Source organism: Condylura cristata, unplaced genomic scaffold (assembly GCF_000260355.1).
Source record: "Condylura cristata isolate star-nosed mole 26May11 unplaced genomic scaffold, ConCri1.0 scaffold00025, whole genome shotgun sequence".
NCBI classification, from domain to species: domain Eukaryota; kingdom Metazoa; phylum Chordata; class Mammalia; order Eulipotyphla; family Talpidae; genus Condylura; species Condylura cristata.
In genome coordinates this window covers 26,990,805-27,010,757 of record NW_004567126.1, presented here as the reverse complement: position 1 = coordinate 27,010,757, position 19,953 = coordinate 26,990,805, and the positions used below count along the sequence as shown (strand labels likewise).

Sequence of the window (19,953 nt, the reverse complement as noted above, 5' to 3'; positions counted from 1 at the left end):
GGGGCCTTACAGAGAGTAAACTTTACTGGGCCTTCATGAATGCCACAGGAAAATGGGCAGGTGCTAGCGCGATTTGGACAGCAGCCGGGAAAGGTCTGGGCCCAGAGCCCCAAGGACAGCTTGTCCTCAGTTTCCCGGCGCAGCCTTTTGGGGGAGGGAAGGCAGGATGCGGTGGGGGCGCTAATGGACCCGGCCTTGGCGGAGGCACGTCTTGAGCAGGATCGAAGTCCTCCCATCCGCCCTGTGGCCGGAGGGATCAGACCATTAGTGGGACGAACGTAGACATCTGGAGCCGGGCCGGCCCGCAAGAGCAGGGTGACCTCAGGTTCTCCCTGCAACGGGGTGCAGGAAAGACCTTTTGTGTTGAGGTTTTAGTGTCTTGGCCCTTTAAGTAATGGTCGAGGGAAAGAGAAAAGGTAGAACAGTCTGAGGCGGAGCCGGGGTGGGGCTGGGGTGGGGGACGATTAGAGGGGCCTGGAGATTTGGAGAGGGGGTGGAGGTCCTTTAAGGGGTCGGTCCAGTGGCGTCGGTGGCTAGGTTCTTAAGAGGGGCGGGGCCTCCCCTGGTGTCCGCCTCCCAGCGCCCCGCCTAGGATGCTGTGCCTGGTCAGTGTACGGGGGCGTGGCTGGACGGGTAGGCGGGGCCGTGGCGGGGCGGGGCCGTGGCGGGGCGGGGCCGGGCGCACAGTCCAGAGCTGAATCTCCCGACGGCGGGTGGCGGGCTGCGGGCGGCGGGGGCCGGGCGCGGCGTCGGCGGGAGAATGGATTGGGGCACTGAACTGTGGGTGAGTCTGATCGGCCCGACCTCACGTCCACCCTTCCTGAGGTCCAGATCTACCCTCACTCTGCGCCTGCATACCTTCGCCCGCACTCCGCGCTTTCCCTCCCACCGACCCTTGGCGTCCTCCCTCTCTGCCCACTCTCGGAGTTTCCCCCAAGGCTGAAATGGACGCCCGGGGCGAAGGGAGACCTTGCCGGAGCGGTGTAGGGAAACTGAGGCAAGGGTGCAGAGTGAGGAAGCCAGAAGTCCTGGGACCAGGCCTGGCGGCTGGGCGAGGTCACCTATTTTGAGCGTCCTGGCTGGGCCGCCGGCTTATCTTACGGCCCCTGGGTCCCTGCCCGCCGCCCGCCTGTCGGACTGGGGCGGGGGAGGGGACCCTTTGGCCACTTTCAATCCCACGTGGGACCCAGAAGTCATGATCGCCCTTTCCATCTCCTTTAGTCCATATTTAGGGGCTTAGGACGCCCTAGGGGAGAAAGGGCTCTGAGGTTTGGCCCTGGCTTCCTCCAGCTTGCCCCAGGCACTGGGAAGGGCGGCCCCTAGACCGCTCTGGAAGCCCCACAAAAATTTCCCCTTCTCCTAGCCTGAATCTCTAATCCCTCCTTTTTCTGGGGGCGGTGGCATCACTGGGCTCCTGGGTGCAGCGGGGTGATCGCGCCCCTCAACTCTGGGAGTTTTTTCAGCGGTGCAGTGGAGTCAGTAGGGGTGAAATTGAATCACCCCTTTGGGAAGCATGGCAATCGGCAATCGGGGAACTTGGTGCCTGCCTCCTGGCAGTTGTGGGGGCCCCGAAGCTGCGGGGAAACTTGCCTCTTTGGCCCTGACTCACGCCGGGCCGGCCGGATTTTCCGGAATCTGGGGGGGATTAGGGGAGCCGGAGCAGGGGGAGTGGCCCTACCCCTTCCACTCCCCTCCTGGCGGTCTGCATTCGAGGACCCTGTCGTCCGGCTGGGGCCCCGCCCCTGCTGCTTGGCCCTTCCCGGGAAGGGGAGGGGGTTCCCGCGGGTTTCCTGCCCCCCTCCCTTGCGCCGCGCCCGGGAGGGGTCGGGAAGCCACTCCTCTTTGGGAGTTCCGAGCCTGCAGGCGCCCGTGTCGCTAGTCGGCCGGCTGTAGGATCCCTAGGTCTTGACCCCAGCACCCTCCTCCCCTCCCGCCCTCGCCAGGACCAGTTTGAGGTGCTCGAGAGGCACACGCAGTGGGGGTTGGACCTGTTGGACAGATACGTGAAATTCGTGAAAGAGCGGACTGAGGTGGAGCAAACTTATGCAAAACAGCTGAGGTGAGACCTTGGGCTAGCCTCGCTCTAGGCCTTGGAGGAGCCCTGGAAGGCTCTGGAGGGCTCCGGACTCAGCCCTCCTGCCTCTCTGTCCCCTTTAGGAACCTGGTGAAAAAATACCTGCCCAAGAGACCTGCCAAAGATGACCCTGAATCCAAGTAAGGATGGACAGGGATTTGGGGGGCAGGGGCAATGGGTCCTACTTCCTCTCCCTCAACTGGGTCACCCAGGCAGGTCCCTTACTTCTCATTTCAATTCCTACCTGGGAGTAAGAGCATAGATGCAGGATCCTAAGTCCACTACTTTCTGGAAGAGCTGCTTTAGGACAATTAACTTCAAATCCGTGCCTCCATTTCCTTGCTCATTACAAAGGGAGGCTGGAGCTGGAGTTATTAAATGAGTGAAATAATTGTGGGCAAATGACTTAAGTTTTGTGCCTCTGTTTTCCTCTCTGTGAAATGGGAATGGTGGTGATGACTGTTGGACTCACGTGAAGACCAGCCAGGCTAATGTATTAAAACAGTGCCCGGGTTGCATTAAGTGCCATTAGAGCATTTTTACTGAAAAGCATGCTGGCTTTTCAGTTGCAGAATCCAAAAAGCTCTGAAAATCAAGTTATTGGGTAACTTGTTTGACAGCAACTTCTGACAAATGAACTGATTTGATGTTACTTTTGGCCTTGGTTTTTGTCCAACTTAATGTGCATAGACGTTTAACTGCAAATGTATCTATGGTATTTGGTCACAGGATGCCACCCATGACCCTATCAGGGTACACTGTGTAAATGATGGTATAAGCATCGTCTCTCCTTTCTAATGCCCCCAAAATTCTGGTTCTGAACTGTATCACATTCAAGTATCAGGAATCAGTGATTTAGATCAGAATTTATGGTTGCTTTGGGGTGAACCCTTCCTTGGGTCTAACCCTTTCTCATATGCAGGTAGGTCTTGGGGCATCTGGCTTCTGGGGGCCCTGTCCCTCAGCTCCCTTCTTGCTATCCTGCCACAGGTTCAGCCAGCAACAGTCCTTTGTGCAGATTCTTCAAGAGGTAAATGACTTTGCCGGCCAGCGAGAGCTGGTGGCTGAGAATCTCGGTGTCCGTGTGTGTCTCGAACTGTCCAAGTACTCGCAGGAGATGAAACAGGAGAGAAAGATGGTGAGTCTCCTCCCTGAGACTTCCCAAGGGCACCTGCCACGAGCCAGGGGAATCATGGTGCTTTCCTTTTCACAGCATTTCCAAGAAGGCCGTCGTGCCCAGCAGCAGCTGGAAAATGGCTTCAAGCAGCTGGAGAATGTGAGTTTGTGGGTGTGGAGAGTGGCTCTGACCCCAAGGAACAGGGGGAGGGTGGCTGGCCCCTGAACTGCCCACTTCTCTGGCCTGGACTCCCCTTTCCCCTGTGCCCCCCCCCCTTTTTGCTGGGGGACTTCCTGCCAGCCCTGTTACTTCGGGGATGCTGACTCCTTTCTGATTCCCTGCACAGAGTAAACGTAAGTTTGAGCGAGACTGCCGGGAGGCGGAGAAGGCAGCCCAGACTGCTGAGCGGCTGGACCAGGATATCAACGCCACCAAGGCTGATGTGGAAAAGGTGTTTGTGAGGTCTGGGGCAGGCCGAGCGAGGGTCAGGGTGGGATGGGGCCAGCACCTGGCAGCAGCGCGCCTTCCTGCCCGCAGGCCAAGCAGCAAGCCCACCTTCGGAGTCACATGGCGGAAGAAAGCAAAAACGAGTACGCAGCCCAGTTACAGCGCTTCAACAGAGACCAGGCCCACTTCTACTTTTCCCAGATGCCCCAGATATTTGATGTGAGTACTCAGGTCCCCGGCTACACCTGCCCCCGACATCTCCCCAGTCAACCGTCCCGTTCGTCAAAGCCCCAGCTGCAGTGCCCCAGTCTCTAAATTGAAAGGGAATTAGGAACAAATAGTAACAGTGAGCCCTGCCTCCAGTTACAAGCCTTCTTTTTTGGTTCCCTATTGAAACTCTTAATTCATTTTTCTAAACCCCAGCTCTAATAGCTCTTCTGAAAGGTCTTGAGTTTCCCCTCTTCTGTTTCGGCCTCTCGCCCTACTCTGCTCTAGCCCCAGAACTTGCATTGTCTGTGCTGGGTCTTCTTTTCTCCCAAACCCTGGCTCCCCAGGCAAGGGTGGCTCCTCAAGTGTGCAAGTCTGAGTTTCCCAGGCCCCAGTTTCTTCCCTGAATACATTGGTCTGGAAATCTCTGTTGGATTCTGTGTTTTCCCCACCAGACGGCTTGGGGCTGGGGCCAGTGTGGATCCCCATCATGTATGTGGAGTGAGTCACTCTGCTGTTGGTCCCTCCACCAGCACCCCTGAGTCTTGCCCGCCCCTGCCCCCGCAGAAGCTGCAGGACATGGATGAGCGCCGGACCACCCACCTGGGCACTGGTTATGGGCTCCTGTCGGAAGCTGAGCTGCAGGTGGTGCCCATCATTGGCAAGTGCTTTGAGGGCATGAAGGTGGCTGCTGAAGCGGTGGACGCCAAGAACGTGGGTGCTTGGTCCAGGCTGGTGGGTGTGGGTGGGGGGACAGAAGGAAGACCCCCAAATTAGACACCTAGCCTTGCCCCTAATGACCTCCTCGCCCTCTCCTCCCCCCCCCCGCCCCCAGGACTCCCAGGTCCTAATAGAACTGCACAAGTCCGGCTTTGCCCGTCCGGGAGATGTGGAATTTGAAGACTTCAGCCAGCCCATGAATCGAGCACCCTCAGACAGCAGCTTGGGTGCCCCTGCAGAAGGACGTACCCCGGGCCGCAGCCGTGCCAAGCGCTGGCCCTTTGGCAAGAAGAACAAGGTGGGGACCGGGGCCCTTGGGGAGGGTGGTGGGTGTGAGTGGGGACAGCAGGGGGGCCCCACTGAGTCAGCCCCAGCCGCTGGAACGCTGAGTCCCGGGCAGGAATTTTCCTCTTGGCTGCCGGCCCGGGCTGGAGGGAAGGAAGACGGGCGGGCTATTGGCCTGGGAGTCCCTGGAGGCTGAGGAGGGGCAGGGAGGGGGGCCTGTGGCGTCTGTCTGCTGCTTCTCAGGATGCTGGGAGAAGACCTGCTTCTGGAGCTCTGGGCTGGGTGGTGGCTTGGGACACTGGCCTGAGGGACGCCTCCAGTCTCCTTCTGTCCCACCAGTGGATCTGACTCTTGTCTTAGGTTTTAGGCTTTCAGTGTCCAGCATGTACCTGGACACTCCTGGGTTATATCTTAGACAACCACCCTCCCCTGCTTTGTATCTTTGATCCTTCATGACTGAGTCTTCGATAATCCTTGACATTGGCTACATGCAGTCCCCGGCTGTAAGCCCTCTGGCAGTTCCCTGCCACGGACCCCTCTCAGCGAGCCCTTTTCACCTGTCCGGCCCCATGTACCTGTCTGAGAGCTTGATTTGTGCATGCATCTTCCACCTTCTAGACTGTGAGCCCTGAAAGCTGGGTAGACAGACCCATGGCCATGCCAAGGTCCCATGCTCGTCGCTGGATGTAGGCTACAAGGGACGCAAGGGTCTGGGGCTAGGGAGAGGCGTGGCTTTCTGGCTCACAGTCTAAAGCCCTCCCCTCCGCCTCCCATATTTGTGTGTTGCTCTTGCATGCGTTTTCTGTGTGTGATCGTGAGTCTTGAGTTGTGGTTTTCTTACCATTTTTTTTCTTTTCTCTATTTTGTTTTTCCTTTTTTCTTTATTGTGTCTGTTCATCTGTCCGTCCTTGTTTTCTACATCCTCCCCACTCCCTCTCCTGGCCCATCCCTCCCGGCCCCCGCCGGTAGCTACGCCCCCCTCCCTTCTCCCCCCTGGGGGGTCCCCTGCCCTCGGTATTACCTAATGGACCCCCATCCCCCCGATCCGGCCTCGACCCCTTGGCCATACTGAGTGAGATCAGTAAGTCGGTCAAACCGCGGCTAGCATCCTTCCGCAGCCTTCGCGGCAGCCGTGGGGTAAGTGAGGCCTCGCTCAGGGAGGTGGAGGGGGTGACCCCAGCCCCACCTCGGCTGGGTGGCAGGACCCCGGGCTCGCTTCCTGCCGCTAGCTGGGCCTCCTCCTTCCCTCGCCCTACCCAGACCTGCTTTGCTCTGTGCATGGCCTTGCGTTCCAGGAATTTGGGTGGGGAGGAAGGTGGACTTGGAGTTTTTAGGAGTATCTTAGAGCCTTCAGGAGTGGACTAGGGAGCTCAGACTCCACGATCTCAAACTCAGCCCTCCTCCTGCCCTATAGACAGTGGTGACTGAAGATTTCAGCCACTTGCCCCCAGAGCAGCAGAGAAAGCGGCTTCAACAGCAACTAGAGGAGCGAAACCGTGAACTACAGAAGGAGGTCGACCAGAGGTGAGGTGTGGGAGAGGGCGGCCGACAAGGACCAAAACAAAATAATACATGAATTACATTGAAGTGGTCCTGAAAGATCCCCTCCCCGACATACCGGGGCCGGTGGCTTTATAGGTGACTGCCGTCACACTTAGAAGACATGGTCACTCCTAGCTCATGCAGGTCACTAGCAAAGAGCGAAGGCTGCCCAGCTCATTTAAGAGGCTGGTAGAATCTTGATTCCCAAGTCAGTTAGCAAGAATTCAAGAAAATACAATTACAGGATCAGTTTGCTCTGCTCATGAACTGAGATGCAAATCTAATGAGGTAATTAAAAAATAATACACCCAGCAGTGGTGACCGGATGATGGAAATGTACCTAATACTACTCAACGGTGCACTATACATGGTCCAACTGGGAATTTTATACTATGGATATTTCACTGATATAAAAAAGTTACTTTTTTAAAAAAAGCTAAAAAAGTCGTCCTTCATTTGTTGTTATTCCAGTAATGCAAAGATGGTTCAATATTAGAAAGCTATTGATGGTGTCAGTCACCATTTTCATTGGCTCAAAGAAAAAAAAGCAGATTTTATCCATGTAGTAATTCAAATCCTTAAAATATTAACTGCCAGATTAAAAAAAAAAGAACTTTTACTCTTCCAGGCAACAAAATCCTCTTCCCAGTTTTCTTACATAATCGGAGTGACGTTTGCTACTCACCGACTAGCAGCCAAATTATATTCTGCTGTTTGCATAGAACGTCTTGTACAAAACCGCTTGTATTGGTGTAAAATTCCATCTAGAACTCCACAGTTGCTGAGTTTTACGGGGCAGGAGTAAGGTTGGTTGCATACTCTGGAATGAGATAGATGGAGATTGAATTCCAGCTGCTTTGCTCTCTGAGCCTCAGTTTCCTCACTTTATGGCACCCAGTTGGTATTCGGACTAGAAAGAAATTGAACCCATTTTCAGTTTACTGCCTGTACACAAATGACCCTGAAACAAAATGGGGTTGTAGTGCCTGTTTGTGATAGCTGAAAATTTGGATATTAACATTTAGCTCTCCCCCAAACTAATTAGACTTGTCTCTTGACTTCAGATCCCCATGGACAGTCAATCTAAGAAGGCTCAAGTTCTTTTTAATCAGCTCTCTCTATCCAAGGGTTCTGCATTGACTGAACTTATGAATACAGAATCTGACTGTGGATGGAGTCCATGGATGGAAAAAAAAATGATAAAATCAGATAAATGACCCCAAGCAGTTCAAATCTGTGTTCTAGAGCCAACTATACACCCATGAATGAAAGGAAGGAAGAGCAAGGCCAAGTGGCAGAGTGCAAACTGTAGTCTAAACTCTGCATGGCCTCGTTGGAATCCCCAAGCTTTCCTGGGAGACCGAGAGCGAAGCTGGATCTTGACTTTCTGGTTAAGGGCTGAGTTTGTGGTTCCTGACACAGTGCTATTGTGTTGTATGTAGCAGGTGCTTATTACGTACCTGAATACATATACCAGGCACTGTCCTAACCGTCACAGCAAGTCGTGGGAGATGGGGGTATTGTTAGCTCCTTTTTCAAGACAACCAATGTAAGGCAGAGGTTCAGTTACTTAACCAGACCCATATGCTAGGAAATGGCCAAACTGGGATTCGAACCGACAGTAAAACACATTTGGGCTCTTAACCACTGTCTCGTCTTTGTTCCTCTTGCTCCTTGAAGCCAAGAGTGTGTTTTTTTGCTTGTTAAATCATGTGGGACTCTTTTTTCTCATTTGTCTGCCTCACCCAAGGGAAGCCCTGAAGAAAATGAAGGATGTGTATGAGAAGACCCCCCAGATGGGGGACCCTGCCAGCTTGGAACCCAGAATCACAGAGACCCTGAACAACATAGAGCGGCTTAAATTGGAAGTACAGAAGTATGAGGTCAGGGAGCACCCTGGGGAGGGGCGGGGTCCAGCGGGTCAGGCTGAGTCACTGCCTGGCCGGGTGGGGGTGGGGAGGTGTGTGTGTGGGGGGGCTCCAGCTGTTTCTCATCATAGCCTTGGGTGTGCATGGGTCATCTCAGGAAACCTCTGGGCTCAGTGGGCCGACCCCAGAGCTCTGCCCTGGAATTGATCATGTGTTCCCCTTCTTTTAGACTTGGCTGGCAGAAGCTGAGAGCCGGGTCCTGAGCAACCGGGGTGATAGCCTGGTGCGGCACACCCGGCCCCCAGACCCCCCAGCCAGTGCCCCACCGGACAGTAGCAGCAGCAGCAACAGTGGGTCGCAGGACAACAAGGACAGGTGAGTAGGGAGGTGAGTGTGGGTCTGGCCCCTGGGGACCTGCCCTCACTGATTTTACTCTCCCCAACTGTTAGCTCTGAAGAGCCCCCCTCAGAGGAGAGCCAGGATGCCCCCATTTACACAGAGTTCGATGAAGATTTTGAGGAGGAACCCACATCGCCCATAGGTCACTGTGTGGCCATCTACCACTTTGAAGGTAAATCCAGCTTGGGCGCCACATTGGTGGCTTGGGTGGGTGGGGGGCGGCCTTCTGGGTGGGGGCTGTGTTCTGTTTAAGTGCCATCAAAGCAGACCCGAGCCTGCCCCACGCCCACGACAGGGTCCAGTGAGGGCACCATCTCCATGTCGGAGGGCGAAGACCTCAGCCTCATGGAAGAGGACAAAGGTGACGGCTGGACCCGCGTCAGGCGGAAGCAGGGCGGCGAGGGTTACGTGCCCACTTCCTATCTCCGCGTCACACTCAACTGAACCCTGCCAGAGGCGGGAAGAGGGGCTGTCGACTGCTGCTTCTGGGCCACGGGGGGCCCCCAGGACCTGTGCACTTTATTTCTGCCCCCGTGGCTTTGGCTGAGACCTGTGTAGCCTGCTGCCCCCCCGACCCCTCACCCCAGATGGACCCGCTGTGCCTTCTACCACTGATGTACATACTCATGTTTCAAATAATTTTTCTTCCTGCCGCTCGGCAAGGGTTATTTTGTTTTATATATAAAATATATATATAAAGTTCTTGGAGAGTGTGTCTTAGATACTGGATATTCAGATGCCAGCCTCCTTTGGGGCCAGACCAAGAATGAGACGGGGAGGTAGAGTGGGGTGCACCTTGGCAAATGCCTGCCCCTTTGGGGAAGCTGGGTTCTTGTCTGACTCCAGTATTGGTAGAAGGGTACCAATTATCTTTCCATATCCATAGTAGCTCACTGAAACAGGTGTGTTTATTGAGCACCTACTGTATACCAGCCATTCTCTACCCATGATCTCATTTAAACTTGAGCTTTAATCCTCAGGACAACCCCTACAAAGTAGCCTTTAATGTTGGAAGCAGGTACAGAGAGATCAAGCAATCTGCAGGAGGTCACACAGCTTTTAAAAGATATCTGAACCCTGGCCTCTTACAGATCTGCAAGTATTCTTACTGCTACAAGCCACATGTTCATAATGTGTGGGCTGTTTGGGGGAAGAGCCTCAAATACCTGGGTGAAGTGTGAGAAAAAGGCTGTCTTGCCCTGGATCACATGCATTTTTTAGGGAGCAGGTAGGTTCATACAAGGCAGGGTGTAGGACCCCTCTGCTCTTGGTTTGTGATGAACCTGGGACTACTTCCGTGACCGCTGGAGTTCTCTGAAGTCCGGGGTCTGAGCATGCTCTCAGCTGTCAGCCTCCAGACGCCGGGACAGGATGCTGAGGACACGCTGGAACTTCTCGAGTCGCATGGCCAGAGGGGCTGCTGCCCCTCTGCTCCCCCAGAGCAGTCTCCGCAGGAAGCCAGTGGTCAGGGCCTCCCTCAGCAGCTGGTTGGGCTGGAACCCTGGGGTGTGGCCAGGTGGGCTGGAGGTGGGGCCCAGGCTCCTGCCTTGCCCCTTGACACCTGCCTTCTCTCCTGGGGACTTTGAACCAGCATGGGCCAGGCAGGACTCTGCCCCAGGTACTCTGAGGGTGGAGCTACGGGGCTAGGGATGGGGAGTGGGCTGTTCTTATTCTCTGCAGGAGTGGGGGTGTGGGGGTGTCGATGCCAGTGGGTCTGCCAGGATGCTCAGAACAGTGTTTCTTGCAAGATCCTCTGGGAGGACCTGTCCCAGGCTGGATTTGGGGGTTCTAATGTCCTCTGTGACAAATCTGGGCCGAGGTGATTGGGGGTCACCACATTCTTAAAAGGGAAAGCAATGACCCAGGTAGGGGATTTTGGAATCTGGGCTTCCCCAGGACAGGAGGGAAGTGTGGCTTTAAGTGCAGTGCCAGTGCTGTGTTACCAGGTTGAAGGGCAGCTATTCTGGAAAGTGCTGGGTGCCTAATGGGGTTGGGACCCTGGAGGAGCGGGGAGGCTGTCCCAGGTGGGAGGGTGGGAGTGGGACCCCATGGGAGTGTCTCTGGGGGAGAAGGTCTCCCCATGGGCGCGGGAGGACGTTGCTCCTCTCCATACTGCAAGTAGCCGCAAGTCCTTCCCGTGAGAACCAGCTGCGGGCAGGGCCGTCCCAGCTCGGGTGGGACTCTGGGAGGCGTGGCGGGAGCAGCGTGGGGGGGGGTGTCTAGTCCTTGCTGGATTGGTTTGGGGTCACAGGTTAGCGCGTGAGGATTGCTCCTCAAGTCAGGTGCCTACGACAGCCCGACAGCCCAGCCGAGAACACTAGGAGCGCTCACCTTGCAGGCGCCCTGCCGCGGCAGCTTGGAACTTGGGTGTGTCCGCGGCCATCCGGCGCGCCCCCTGCAGGGTGCTCAGCAGTCGCTCACAGCTCTGCTCCAGCGGCCCCGGGACATCCTCGCCCTCCAGCAGTCGCACCACGGGTGCCACGTGCGGCAGCGCCACCTCGCCAGGGTCGCAGGGGCCTGGGGAGGAAGGCATCTGGGCAGAAGGCAGGGCCTGGTTGAAGAGGGTGGCACACCGGACTAAGGCACCCACGGACAGAAGCACCCGGCGGCGCTCGGAGCAGACCGAGAAGGGGGAACCTCGAACGGGAACAGCTGGACCCGGGCAGGGGCGGAGTCAGGCCGAATCTAGGGCAGAAGGGCCTGACACAGAAGCTGGAGTCTAGCACTGACTTAGATCTGAGTCAAGGGCCCCGCCTAGGGCAGCGACTGAGTGCGAGATTAAAGCAGATTAAAGCGGAGGGGTTGGGGTGGGGTGGGCGGGGCCCCGGGCTAGGCTGGCTGCAGGGGGCGGGGCCTGAGGTCAGAGGCGGGGCCTGGCGCGGCGCGGGGGCGGGGCCTGGGGCTGGCTGCCGAGTGCGCGCGCAGCGTGGTGGGCTCCCCTCACCCGCGCCCTCATCCATCGCCTGCATCAGCGGCTTCAACTCCTGCTCGAAGGCCAGCGCCGCCTCGGTGTGAGTTCTTCGCAGCTGGCGCCATGTGCGTTCCAAGCGGGCCACCTGGGGAAGAGACTTGAGCCTGTATAGGCACCTTGTCCCTCTTCCTCGTCATCTGCACTCACCGTCTCTGCCTCCCCCGCACCTGGGGCATAAGTAGGGCGCCCATGACCGCGGCCAGCCCAGGCAGGTCTCCTGCCGCCCCTGGCCGCAGTGCCAGGGCCAGCTCCACCAGGCCCCTCAGGACAGCCGTGCGCTCCTCCAGCGATCCCGTGCAGCCTAGCACCGCCAGCGCCCCGGCCAGAGAAAGCGCCTTGTGCCTGTGGAGACGAAGGGCCTGGGGGCAGTGGGGAGGTTTGGAAAGCAGGAGTGAGGGAGGATGTGAAGTGGCACTGCCCATCCCACTCCCTCCTTGGGGGCGAGGGGTGTCGGAAGATTTGGAGAAACTGGAAATCCCAGGTGACTGGCTCACCTTTCCAGGAGTTCCAATCTTAGGCAGTGCCCACCAGGAAGCAGGAGCAGCTCCAGCCCAGAGGCAGCCCCCACTGGGCCCTGGTGAGCCTTGGGCACTCCCTGGAGACCACTGGCCTGGGGGGTAGGGGAGAATCAGGAAAGCAAGGACAGTGTGATGGAGTTTGGGTCTTGTTCTGGCTTCAGCTCTGCTTGGGGAGGAGACCTGGCAGGTAACCCACCTGGCAGTCTACCAACAGCAGGTGAAGGGCTGTGCTCTCAGGATGATGCTCCAGGAAGAGGCCCCGGAGGGTGTCTAGGACCTTGGGCTCCAGGGGCCGATTCTGAGTTCCCAACAGGCAGAAGAGGTTGTCAGGGGGACTCAGGGAGAGCTCAGCTTGTGGTCTTAGTAAACATCTGTCTTCTTCCTTGGTAAAGGTCTTCCACCACGGGGCCTCTGGCTCTGGGCAGTTGTGGTCAGAGGATGTTCCTCGGGCACTGGGCACTCGAGGTACCAGCTCACAGTACGTTGGGGGGTCAGACAATGCCAGTGATGGGGTTCGAGGCGGCTTGGTGGGTGCTTTGGCATGGAGCTGCTCATCAGAGGCCCTGAGGCTGTAGGCAATGGTCCCCAGAGAAGCTGGGGCCTTCAGCAACATGGGGTCACTACCCATCCGAGGCAGGACAGATGTGAGTATGGTGGAGGCTCCTAGGGATCATACAAGAGGGGGTTCATAAAGACAGCTGAGGGGAGGGGCTTTAAGAGCTACCACCATCTTGGCTCTTCTGCTCATTCAGCCAAGGTACCCCAGTCTACCTTGGGGCAGCTTTGAATTTTAAGCACTGAATAAATATAAATGCTGCACACTTTACAAGAAACAAGCTTTCTTGACATATATGTACTTTTGTGAATTCTGAATACTAGATTTAAAATTTGAATTCTTTGGCCCCTCTGAAGATAAGCACGGATGAAACAAAATGAAAGTGAAACTCTATTATTTAAAATTCACAAAGTTTCCATATAAGCATCCAAGAAACAATGTATCAAGTTGTCAAATGGTGTCTTTTGTTTAGTTTGTGGTATGTTTACTTTTGAGGTTATTACCATTGAAACTGCCCCCAGACATTTGGGAGATTAACCATCAAGCATTAAATAGTCAGTGTTCTGGTTCCTTAAGACCTCCCCATGGCTCTCAGATCTTTCTGAGTAAGGGCCGGTAGCCACAGAATAGTCAAAAAAGCCCTCAAATTCTCAGTCCCAGATCTTTCTGACTTCCCACTCACTTCCACTGCTTTTGCAACAATGAATAAAATGCTTGTTCTGGCCCCAGGACATCTGCACTAGCTGTTCCTTCTGTCTGGACCCTTCTCAGCCCCATTCTCCCACCTCACTTCCTCCCTCACCTACAAATCTTTCTGCATAAGACCCTTTTCTGATTACTATGTCAAATCACAATACTTATTCCTATTTCCATACTCCCTATCTCCCTTTCTCTATTACAGTTTAATTTTTTACCCCACAGCATACATAAATTGACTTGTATTTGTTTATGGTCCATTTTCCTCTAATTGGAGGTTGGATCAACTCTAGTAGGAATTTCTTGTTCATTGATTTATTACTTAATACAATGCATGACATGTGATGAGGGTTCATGTTGAATTGGGGCGATAGGGAACAGTAAAAGGATAGACAGGATAGAGGGGTACTCTTCCTTGAGGTAGGATGGTCAGGGTCAGCTGTTTTGAAGAACCCATGTTAGAAGAGATGGCACCACTCATGAAAAGGTTAAAGGAATGGACTTTCCAATGGCAAAAACAGTAAGTGCAAAAACTCTGAGGTGGGGATAAATCTGGAAGATTCCAGCAACTCAAAGGAAGACCATGTGACTGGAGAGCTGAGGGGATGTAGCAAGAGCTTTTAGAGAGGTCATTCATGGTCAGAACACATAGGGCTTCTTAGAATAATTGTGAACCTACATTTTAAAGTAGCGACAAAGTTCCTGTATGTTTTTAAACCAATATGACAACTTTGAAAGCATACTGTCTTCATTTCCAAGAGGTTAAATCACCTGCCCAGGTCACTCAGGCAGCGTGACAGGTCCAGTGTCTAAGCCACATGCTGTCCTGGGTGAGCCTTACCTGGGACAAAGGGATCTTCTGGTGACTGCCCTAGGTGCTCCAAGCCTGCCGGCTGGCTGTCACTCCGTTTCCTAGCCCTGTGGGACAGCAATGGCAGAGATTTGTAGCCCCAGCCTGAGCAGAGCACCCCCACTGATGCCCAGACATCCCTTTATCCAGTCATGCAGGACCAGTGGATTCCAGCTAGGGTGCCCTGCCCCCAGGGGACACCTAATGCCAGGAGACAGTTTTTGGTGGTCACACTGGTAGGCGGGGCTGGAGGACTGGGCTGGCGTTTGGGAGGCGGAGGCTGTGGATCCTAACATTCTGCTGTTGGTGGGCAGCCCTCCAACACCCCGATGCTGTGGACCCCAAAACGGATAGTGCTGAGGGGGGGGCGTGCTGCTGAGCTGAGTGGCGTTTGGGAGTGTGTACCTGAGGGGCTCTGTCTGCGCTGGGGTCTCTTGGAGGGAATCGTCGCTAAAGCTGCGTCGCATTGACCCTTCCCGAATCACTGGTCTGGAGGCCACTGCTCCTGTGGCCTGGGACAATGGTCGCTGGCCAGTGATATAGCTTCGAATCAGGGCAGGCAGGCTTGGGAAGCGCTCATCCTCCAGCTGAAAGAGGGTGGTGGGCCAGCCTGGTCGGGGACGCAGAGCCACGAGGAGGACTTCGAAGTGCAGAACCGAGCCCCGCCAGCGACAGGAGATCACAGGATGGCCCCCACGGGACCCAGAAGCGCGGACCAAGAAGTCTCCATCTTGCTGAAGAAGGGCCTCAGCCTTCTGGAGGAAGAAGGGGTGAAGGGCAGGGGGCAGGAGGTGTAGACATCAGTCCAGATCAGTAGTTCATTAACTACTGATAATGGGTAAGACCCACCCTCCAAGAAAAATTACCCAAGTGATTGGGTAGTTTTGCACTGAGCTACCTTCCCCATGGGCACACCTCTGGACTACATTTCCCAGGTTCCCTTGCAGTTAGTCATCGTATGACAAGACCTGACCAATAGGATGATGTGCAGAAGCCCCTGAGAGGTGTCCAGACCTGGCCCATAGAAATCTCCTGCACAATCCTCCCAGTTCTGTTCCCTATCTGCCAACGGGGTCTCCCTAAAGCCGGGCGGGGGGGAGAGGAGAGAGGGGGGGTGGCAGAGCCACGCAACGAAAGAACTTGGATCCTGCTGATTTCTGGAGATGCACCTCAACACTCCCCAGCCACCCTGGAGTATGACATGAATAAGCATATAAATGTTTACTGTGTTTAGTGGGTAACATCTAGCTGACGCTACTAATGCAGCTTCTAATCTGAGTAAATGCTTTGTTGGGCATAGGTGGCTTCAAGGGAAGTCATTAGCTGGATCCTTGCAGATAGACTGTGCTCCATAAATCCCCCTTTATCAAAATCTTCATGCAGTCTTATGCCAGCCATCGTGGCTAGTGTGAAAACAGAGACTAAGGGGTTATGACACAGAGAGGCACAGCGGAGCTGGCAGAGGGGTCTGGGTATTGAGTCATGCATGCAGTGAACACATGGAGAGCTTGTCCAATATGCCAGAGTTTTACCAGGCATATTATAATTCTTTACTAAAGGTTAAGCAGTAGGTACCGTTATCCTCACTTTACAGATGGGAAAACTGAGGCCCAGGGAGGTCAAACACCTTGCTCCAGGCTTCTCTAAACATAAACTGTGAAGCTGGGACTTGAACCCAGGATATCTAGCTCCAGGGTGCAGGATTTTAACCACTAAGCTACATTTTGCCCTTCGTGATTTGATTGGAGCCCAGGGTCCTAGAACTCCTGAGGGGGACTCAAGTTAGAGATGAGGATGGGGTGGCTTTGGACTGAGAGACAGATGCTAGAAGGGAGATGAATGCTGATGGCCTCAGATGACGAGGACCTAGAGGGAGAGACAGAACCAAGGGGTGGTTTGTGGGTGTTAGGACCATCTTCAGACTTCATCCTCAACAGCATTCCAAAGAAAGTGATAATGGGACTATAAGGACCAACTTGCTGTCATGCCAACCACGCTTCAAGACAGTTGACAGTTCCCAGCCCCAAGCCACCCTTGGCCCTTTGTCCCTCATCCAGGACCAGGTAATTCTAGGTTGCCTAGTTGTATGTTACTCAGGAGCCCCCATATATCAAGAGCAGGAAAGGCCCCATCAGATGATGCTGAGGGCCTCAGAGGTAGTACCTGACGAGACAGGGGGCCGTGGTACCAGGAATGACTGGCAAAGTCCTCTTCATTCTGTGGCAGCTGCATGGAGCTCTTGGCAACAGATGGTGCTGGGGATGAGCTCTGTTTTTCCATAGGTCTCAGTCTTCCACATCTGGAAAACAGGAGACTATTTCCTGCTTTCCAAGCTTCCTGAATGACTCGGTTGGTCCTTCCATGTGCCTCTAAGTTTTGAAGTCAGCAGTACATGACCTATCAAAACTTAAAATGCATATTCATTCTCTCTTTGTCCATCTGTCTACGTATCTATTATTTGTTAAATAACAAAAATTTGACCAAGTAAATGTAAAGATCTAATTAACTTTACTGAATGATAAATGAATCTGGCAGTATCCCACTAATAGAAAGCGCTCCAAAGAATGGTACAAAATGGAAAATTCTTAAAGACAGAAAGGTGGTGAGATCCAAAAAGGACTGTTTATACTCTGTTGCCTTTGGTTACCTTCCTAAGGAGAAAAAAGGGGCGTGTTGGACAGATAACGTCATGCTGACCAAGTACTTCTAGATTACCTGGTTGTATATTAAATTTGGGAAAGATAGATTGCAATTAATTTAGATATTAAATCTTGGTTTATTTGTGTGGGGTTTAGTGCAGGTGACTCCATTTTGAGTCTGCTGACTCTCCATGTATACACATATATGCACATATATCTGAAATCTAAATTAGTTATTCATATATGGATTATAAATGTATAACTTATATAAAATAACACTTAATATACATATTCAAAATCAGGTTATGGGTAACATTAGTATTGGCTGTGATTACATGAAAACAATCACACATTCACTAGGAATCCTGGATGTATGTAACCTATGCATAGCTTTGAAAAGTAATGCCATTTACATGCAGGTGAATAATGCTATATTTTGCAGAAGTGTAATTAAGCAGTTTAGTGAAGCCTTTATTTACGGGGTACCTTCTGATGCCATTCTGGCCAGACACATATTAGTAAACAAAACAGACTGGGTCCTTTGCTCTCCCCTAGGGCAAAGATTCATAGGAAAAGTTTGAATCAATTCTAACGAGCTGTCATTCTAGTGAGGGAGACAGCGACTAAGCAAATAAGTAAACAGATGAGAGAGAGCCAAGTGAAGAAGTTAGGGAGATTCAAGTGGTACAAGACTCAAGTAATAGTTTCCCATAGGTGGCTAGGGAAGATGTCATGTAGTGATAGCTGGGAGGATGTTGAGGGAGTGAGCCAGGTAGCTCTCTGGGTAGAAGAACATACCAGGCAGGGGGACCTGAATTTACTAATGTTCACAGCATAGCCATTTTTAAAAATATTTGCACACGCAAGGATTTTGAGATGGAAGACAACCTAACCTATACTTTGCTTCCTAAATTAAATGGTCCCAGGTGGTAGAAATGTTAGCTGATGCATGCAATTGCATGTTTGTGGATTCTTATAGTTTGGAACTGATGTATTTCCTTAGGTCAAATGTAGGGTCTAGACCCTCGGAGTCTCCTTTAACCAGCACATAGGCTTCAGGTTTGTGTGCCCTGTGGGAAGAACCACCCTGAATGGAAGGATAGGGGGCCAGTCTGCCACACTGCCCTCACCTCCCCCAAGGTCTTGTGGGCCTGGTGGAGTCCACAGGATTCCTGCCTCCTGAGTCAGCCTGGCTGAGGGCCTAAGAGGACCAGAAAGTTAGTTCCAGATAAACCTTAGGTGGATAAAGGGTGGGGCGGCTCCAGGCACTGCATACCTGAGAGCCAGGTGTGCCTCCCAAGTGCCTGTGCACTTCCTTTTGTCAGTGAGGACGGCCTCAGGCTTGGTTGCAAGAGTCCCCCCAGCACAGTTTCCTCTGTCGAGTGTCCCCCTTAGTGGTGTGGAGGTGAGTCACTGACAAGGCTCTGGCTCGTTTGGGAGGGTGGGTGAAGCTCAGTGTGGGCAGAAGTCAGCCATGGGCATGTTCTCTGGAACAATTTCTGCGTCTTTGGGCAGGGGAGACAGGCAGGGGGCAGGATCAGGAGGGGTGTAGGGAAGGGGCAAGCACATACCCTATGACTGTATACATGTGCACAGATGTGCAGGGGCCCAGCCAGCTGCACATAAGACACATATGAACACAGGGTCTCACACGTGACATCGAAAAAACATTGATGGAGCACTAGTGTGTGCTGGCGGTACAGTAAAGATGCAGTCAAGAAAAACACTAGCACCCAGCCCAGCTCTGCCTGGTGCACGAGACTCAAACAAAAACCCCAAACACACAATGGATAAAGAAGACAAATTCTAAGTGTAATCCACGAAGGTGAGAAAGCAGGGAGATATGATGAAGTTGGGGGCAGGATACTTTAAATAAATAGTTGGGGAGGTCTCTCCCACGAAGCGGCACAGGAGCTGCCCAAGATAATGGGAAGGAGACCTAGTTTGCAAAGATTGGAGAGAGGTCCAGGTGGGGGTAGAGCAAACGTGGAATAAGGGACGTGTTCCGTGCTGCACAGAAACGTGCCTACAGGAGCAAGCGAAGGTGCACCGACGCACAGCCGCCCAAACAGGCACTCGGAGACCCCGTCTGCGTCCGCAGACGCGCGTGGAGAGGGACGTCGGGTCCCAGGTCCTCCTTGCAAATCCGTGAACCTACCTGGAAACGAGCGGATCTCGCACCTCAACAACCCGTCGGAGTCTCCGGCGCTCCAGATTTACCTCGTTCTGGACCCACCGAGCTACCGAGAGCCTAGGGGCGCGTCGCAGCCCGAGGTTCCAAGGCTGCGGGCTCCTCCCTTCACGCCACAGGCAGGTTCCGCCTGCTCCCGCCGCGCGCGGGCCCAATCACCTGTCAGCGCCCGAAGACCCCGCCCGGTCTGGAGCTTCCATGCACTCAGCCCGCCCCCGGGTCCCGCTCCGCCCTATCAGAGTCTCCCTTTGCGCTAACCACACCCCTTTGCCTCGCCCCTAGGGTCCATCCCTCCCCCTTTGCCTCGCCCCTAGGGTCCATCCCTCCTTGCCCAGCTCACTTAACCCACAGAAATCGCCCGCACCTTTTTCGCCTCGCCACGCCCGCCCTGCCACCCCGCCCTCAGGGAATAAAAAATCGGATTTCCACCCAACAGCCCGGTCCCTTAGACACTCCCCGCAGACTGGCCCTAAGCACCCGCGGGCCTCGGGCCGGTGCTATTGTCTCGCTCCGCCGCTCCGGGGTTCCGGGATGGGGCGGGCCGACACCCACCGGCTTTCTCGCCAGCCCGGGGCAGCTGCGCCTGTGACGTGCAGGCTTCCTCCAGGCGGTCCCCATGGGTTTTCCGGAAAGAAACCCTTTTTAGGTTTTGCGGAGAGATATGGGGGAAACGCAGTAGCCTCCCCCGGTGACAGCTTGATGGACCTGAATTAGACTCTGGTGGTTGTGTGGGGAAGCAAAGAGGGGTGGCATTCAGGGGGTTTCCCAGGCCAGAGGAATGAGGGGGCGGGATAGATCCCCGATATCTGGAGATAAGCTTCTGTGTGTGTCTGAAAAAGCGGGAGGACGCTCAGGCCTCGCATATTGAGGGCT

At 54.1% G+C, this 19,953-nt stretch overlaps 2 protein-coding genes across 6 annotated transcripts; one reads left to right on the top strand and one right to left on the bottom strand.

The window, feature by feature from the left end:
• The first annotated feature begins 699 nt into the window (after positions 1-699).
• Positions 700-9,362, top strand: TRIP10 (thyroid hormone receptor interactor 10). 3 transcript variants are annotated; one of them, XM_004689290.2, is made up of 15 exons: positions 700-784; positions 1,944-2,059; positions 2,158-2,214; positions 3,065-3,212; positions 3,288-3,350; positions 3,538-3,642; positions 3,729-3,857; positions 4,413-4,559; positions 4,681-4,863; positions 5,820-5,987; positions 6,265-6,374; positions 8,143-8,275; positions 8,490-8,635; positions 8,710-8,831; positions 8,955-9,362. In XM_004689290.2, the coding sequence occupies exons 1-15, from the start codon at positions 761-763 to the stop codon at positions 9,101-9,103; spliced, it is 1,800 nt and encodes a 599-aa protein (XP_004689347.1). In that variant the 5' UTR covers positions 700-760; the 3' UTR covers positions 9,104-9,362. The 3 variants fall into 3 exon arrangements, with proteins under 3 accessions (XP_004689347.1, XP_004689348.1, XP_012585195.1); XM_004689291.2 differs by lacking the exon at positions 5,820-5,987; XM_012729741.1 differs by lacking the exon at positions 5,820-5,987 and having other exon boundaries at positions 8,710-8,848; positions 8,934-9,362.
• SH2D3A (SH2 domain containing 3A) lies at positions 6,991-19,223 on the bottom strand. 3 transcript variants are annotated; one of them, XM_012729743.1, is made up of 10 exons: positions 19,048-19,223; positions 16,414-16,656; positions 14,656-15,005; positions 14,242-14,318; positions 12,345-12,811; positions 12,125-12,240; positions 11,798-11,972; positions 11,604-11,715; positions 10,991-11,176; positions 6,991-7,212 (listed from the first exon to the last, which is right to left on the bottom strand). In XM_012729743.1, the coding sequence occupies exons 2-10, from the start codon at positions 16,528-16,530 to the stop codon at positions 7,181-7,183; spliced, it is 1,632 nt and encodes a 543-aa protein (XP_012585197.1). In that variant the 5' UTR covers positions 16,531-16,656; positions 19,048-19,223; the 3' UTR covers positions 6,991-7,180. The 3 variants fall into 3 exon arrangements, with proteins under 3 accessions (XP_012585197.1, XP_004688912.2, XP_012585196.1); XM_004688855.2 differs by lacking the exon at positions 6,991-7,212 and adding an exon at positions 9,571-10,160; XM_012729742.1 differs by lacking the exon at positions 6,991-7,212 and adding an exon at positions 9,571-10,152.
• Positions 19,224-19,953: the final 730 nt, after the last annotated feature.

What these genes read in the sequence shown, in the direction of transcription:
- TRIP10 (XM_004689290.2), top strand. Translation starts at nt 761, where the DNA reads ATGGATTGGGGCACTGAACTGTGG. An exon ending in GCTTCAAGCAGCTGGAGAAT is followed by an intron (nt 3,351 to 3,537) that starts GTGAGTTTGTGG and finishes TTCCCTGCACAG; the next exon opens with AGTAAACGTAAGTTTGAGCG. An exon ending in AGATGCCCCAGATATTTGAT is followed by an intron (nt 3,858 to 4,412) that starts GTGAGTACTCAG and finishes CTGCCCCCGCAG; the next exon opens with AAGCTGCAGGACATGGATGA.
- SH2D3A (XM_004688855.2), bottom strand. Translation starts at nt 16,530, where the DNA reads ATGGAAAAACAGAGCTCATCCCCAGCACCATCTGTTGCCAAGAGCTCC. An exon ending in AGAAGATCCCTTTGTCCCAG is followed by an intron (nt 12,812 to 14,241) that starts GTAAGGCTCACC and finishes TATGATCCCTAG; the next exon opens with GAGCCTCCACCATACTCACA. An exon ending in TGCTGTTGGTAGACTGCCAG is followed by an intron (nt 12,241 to 12,344) that starts GTGGGTTACCTG and finishes CCTACCCCCCAG; the next exon opens with GCCAGTGGTCTCCAGGGAGT.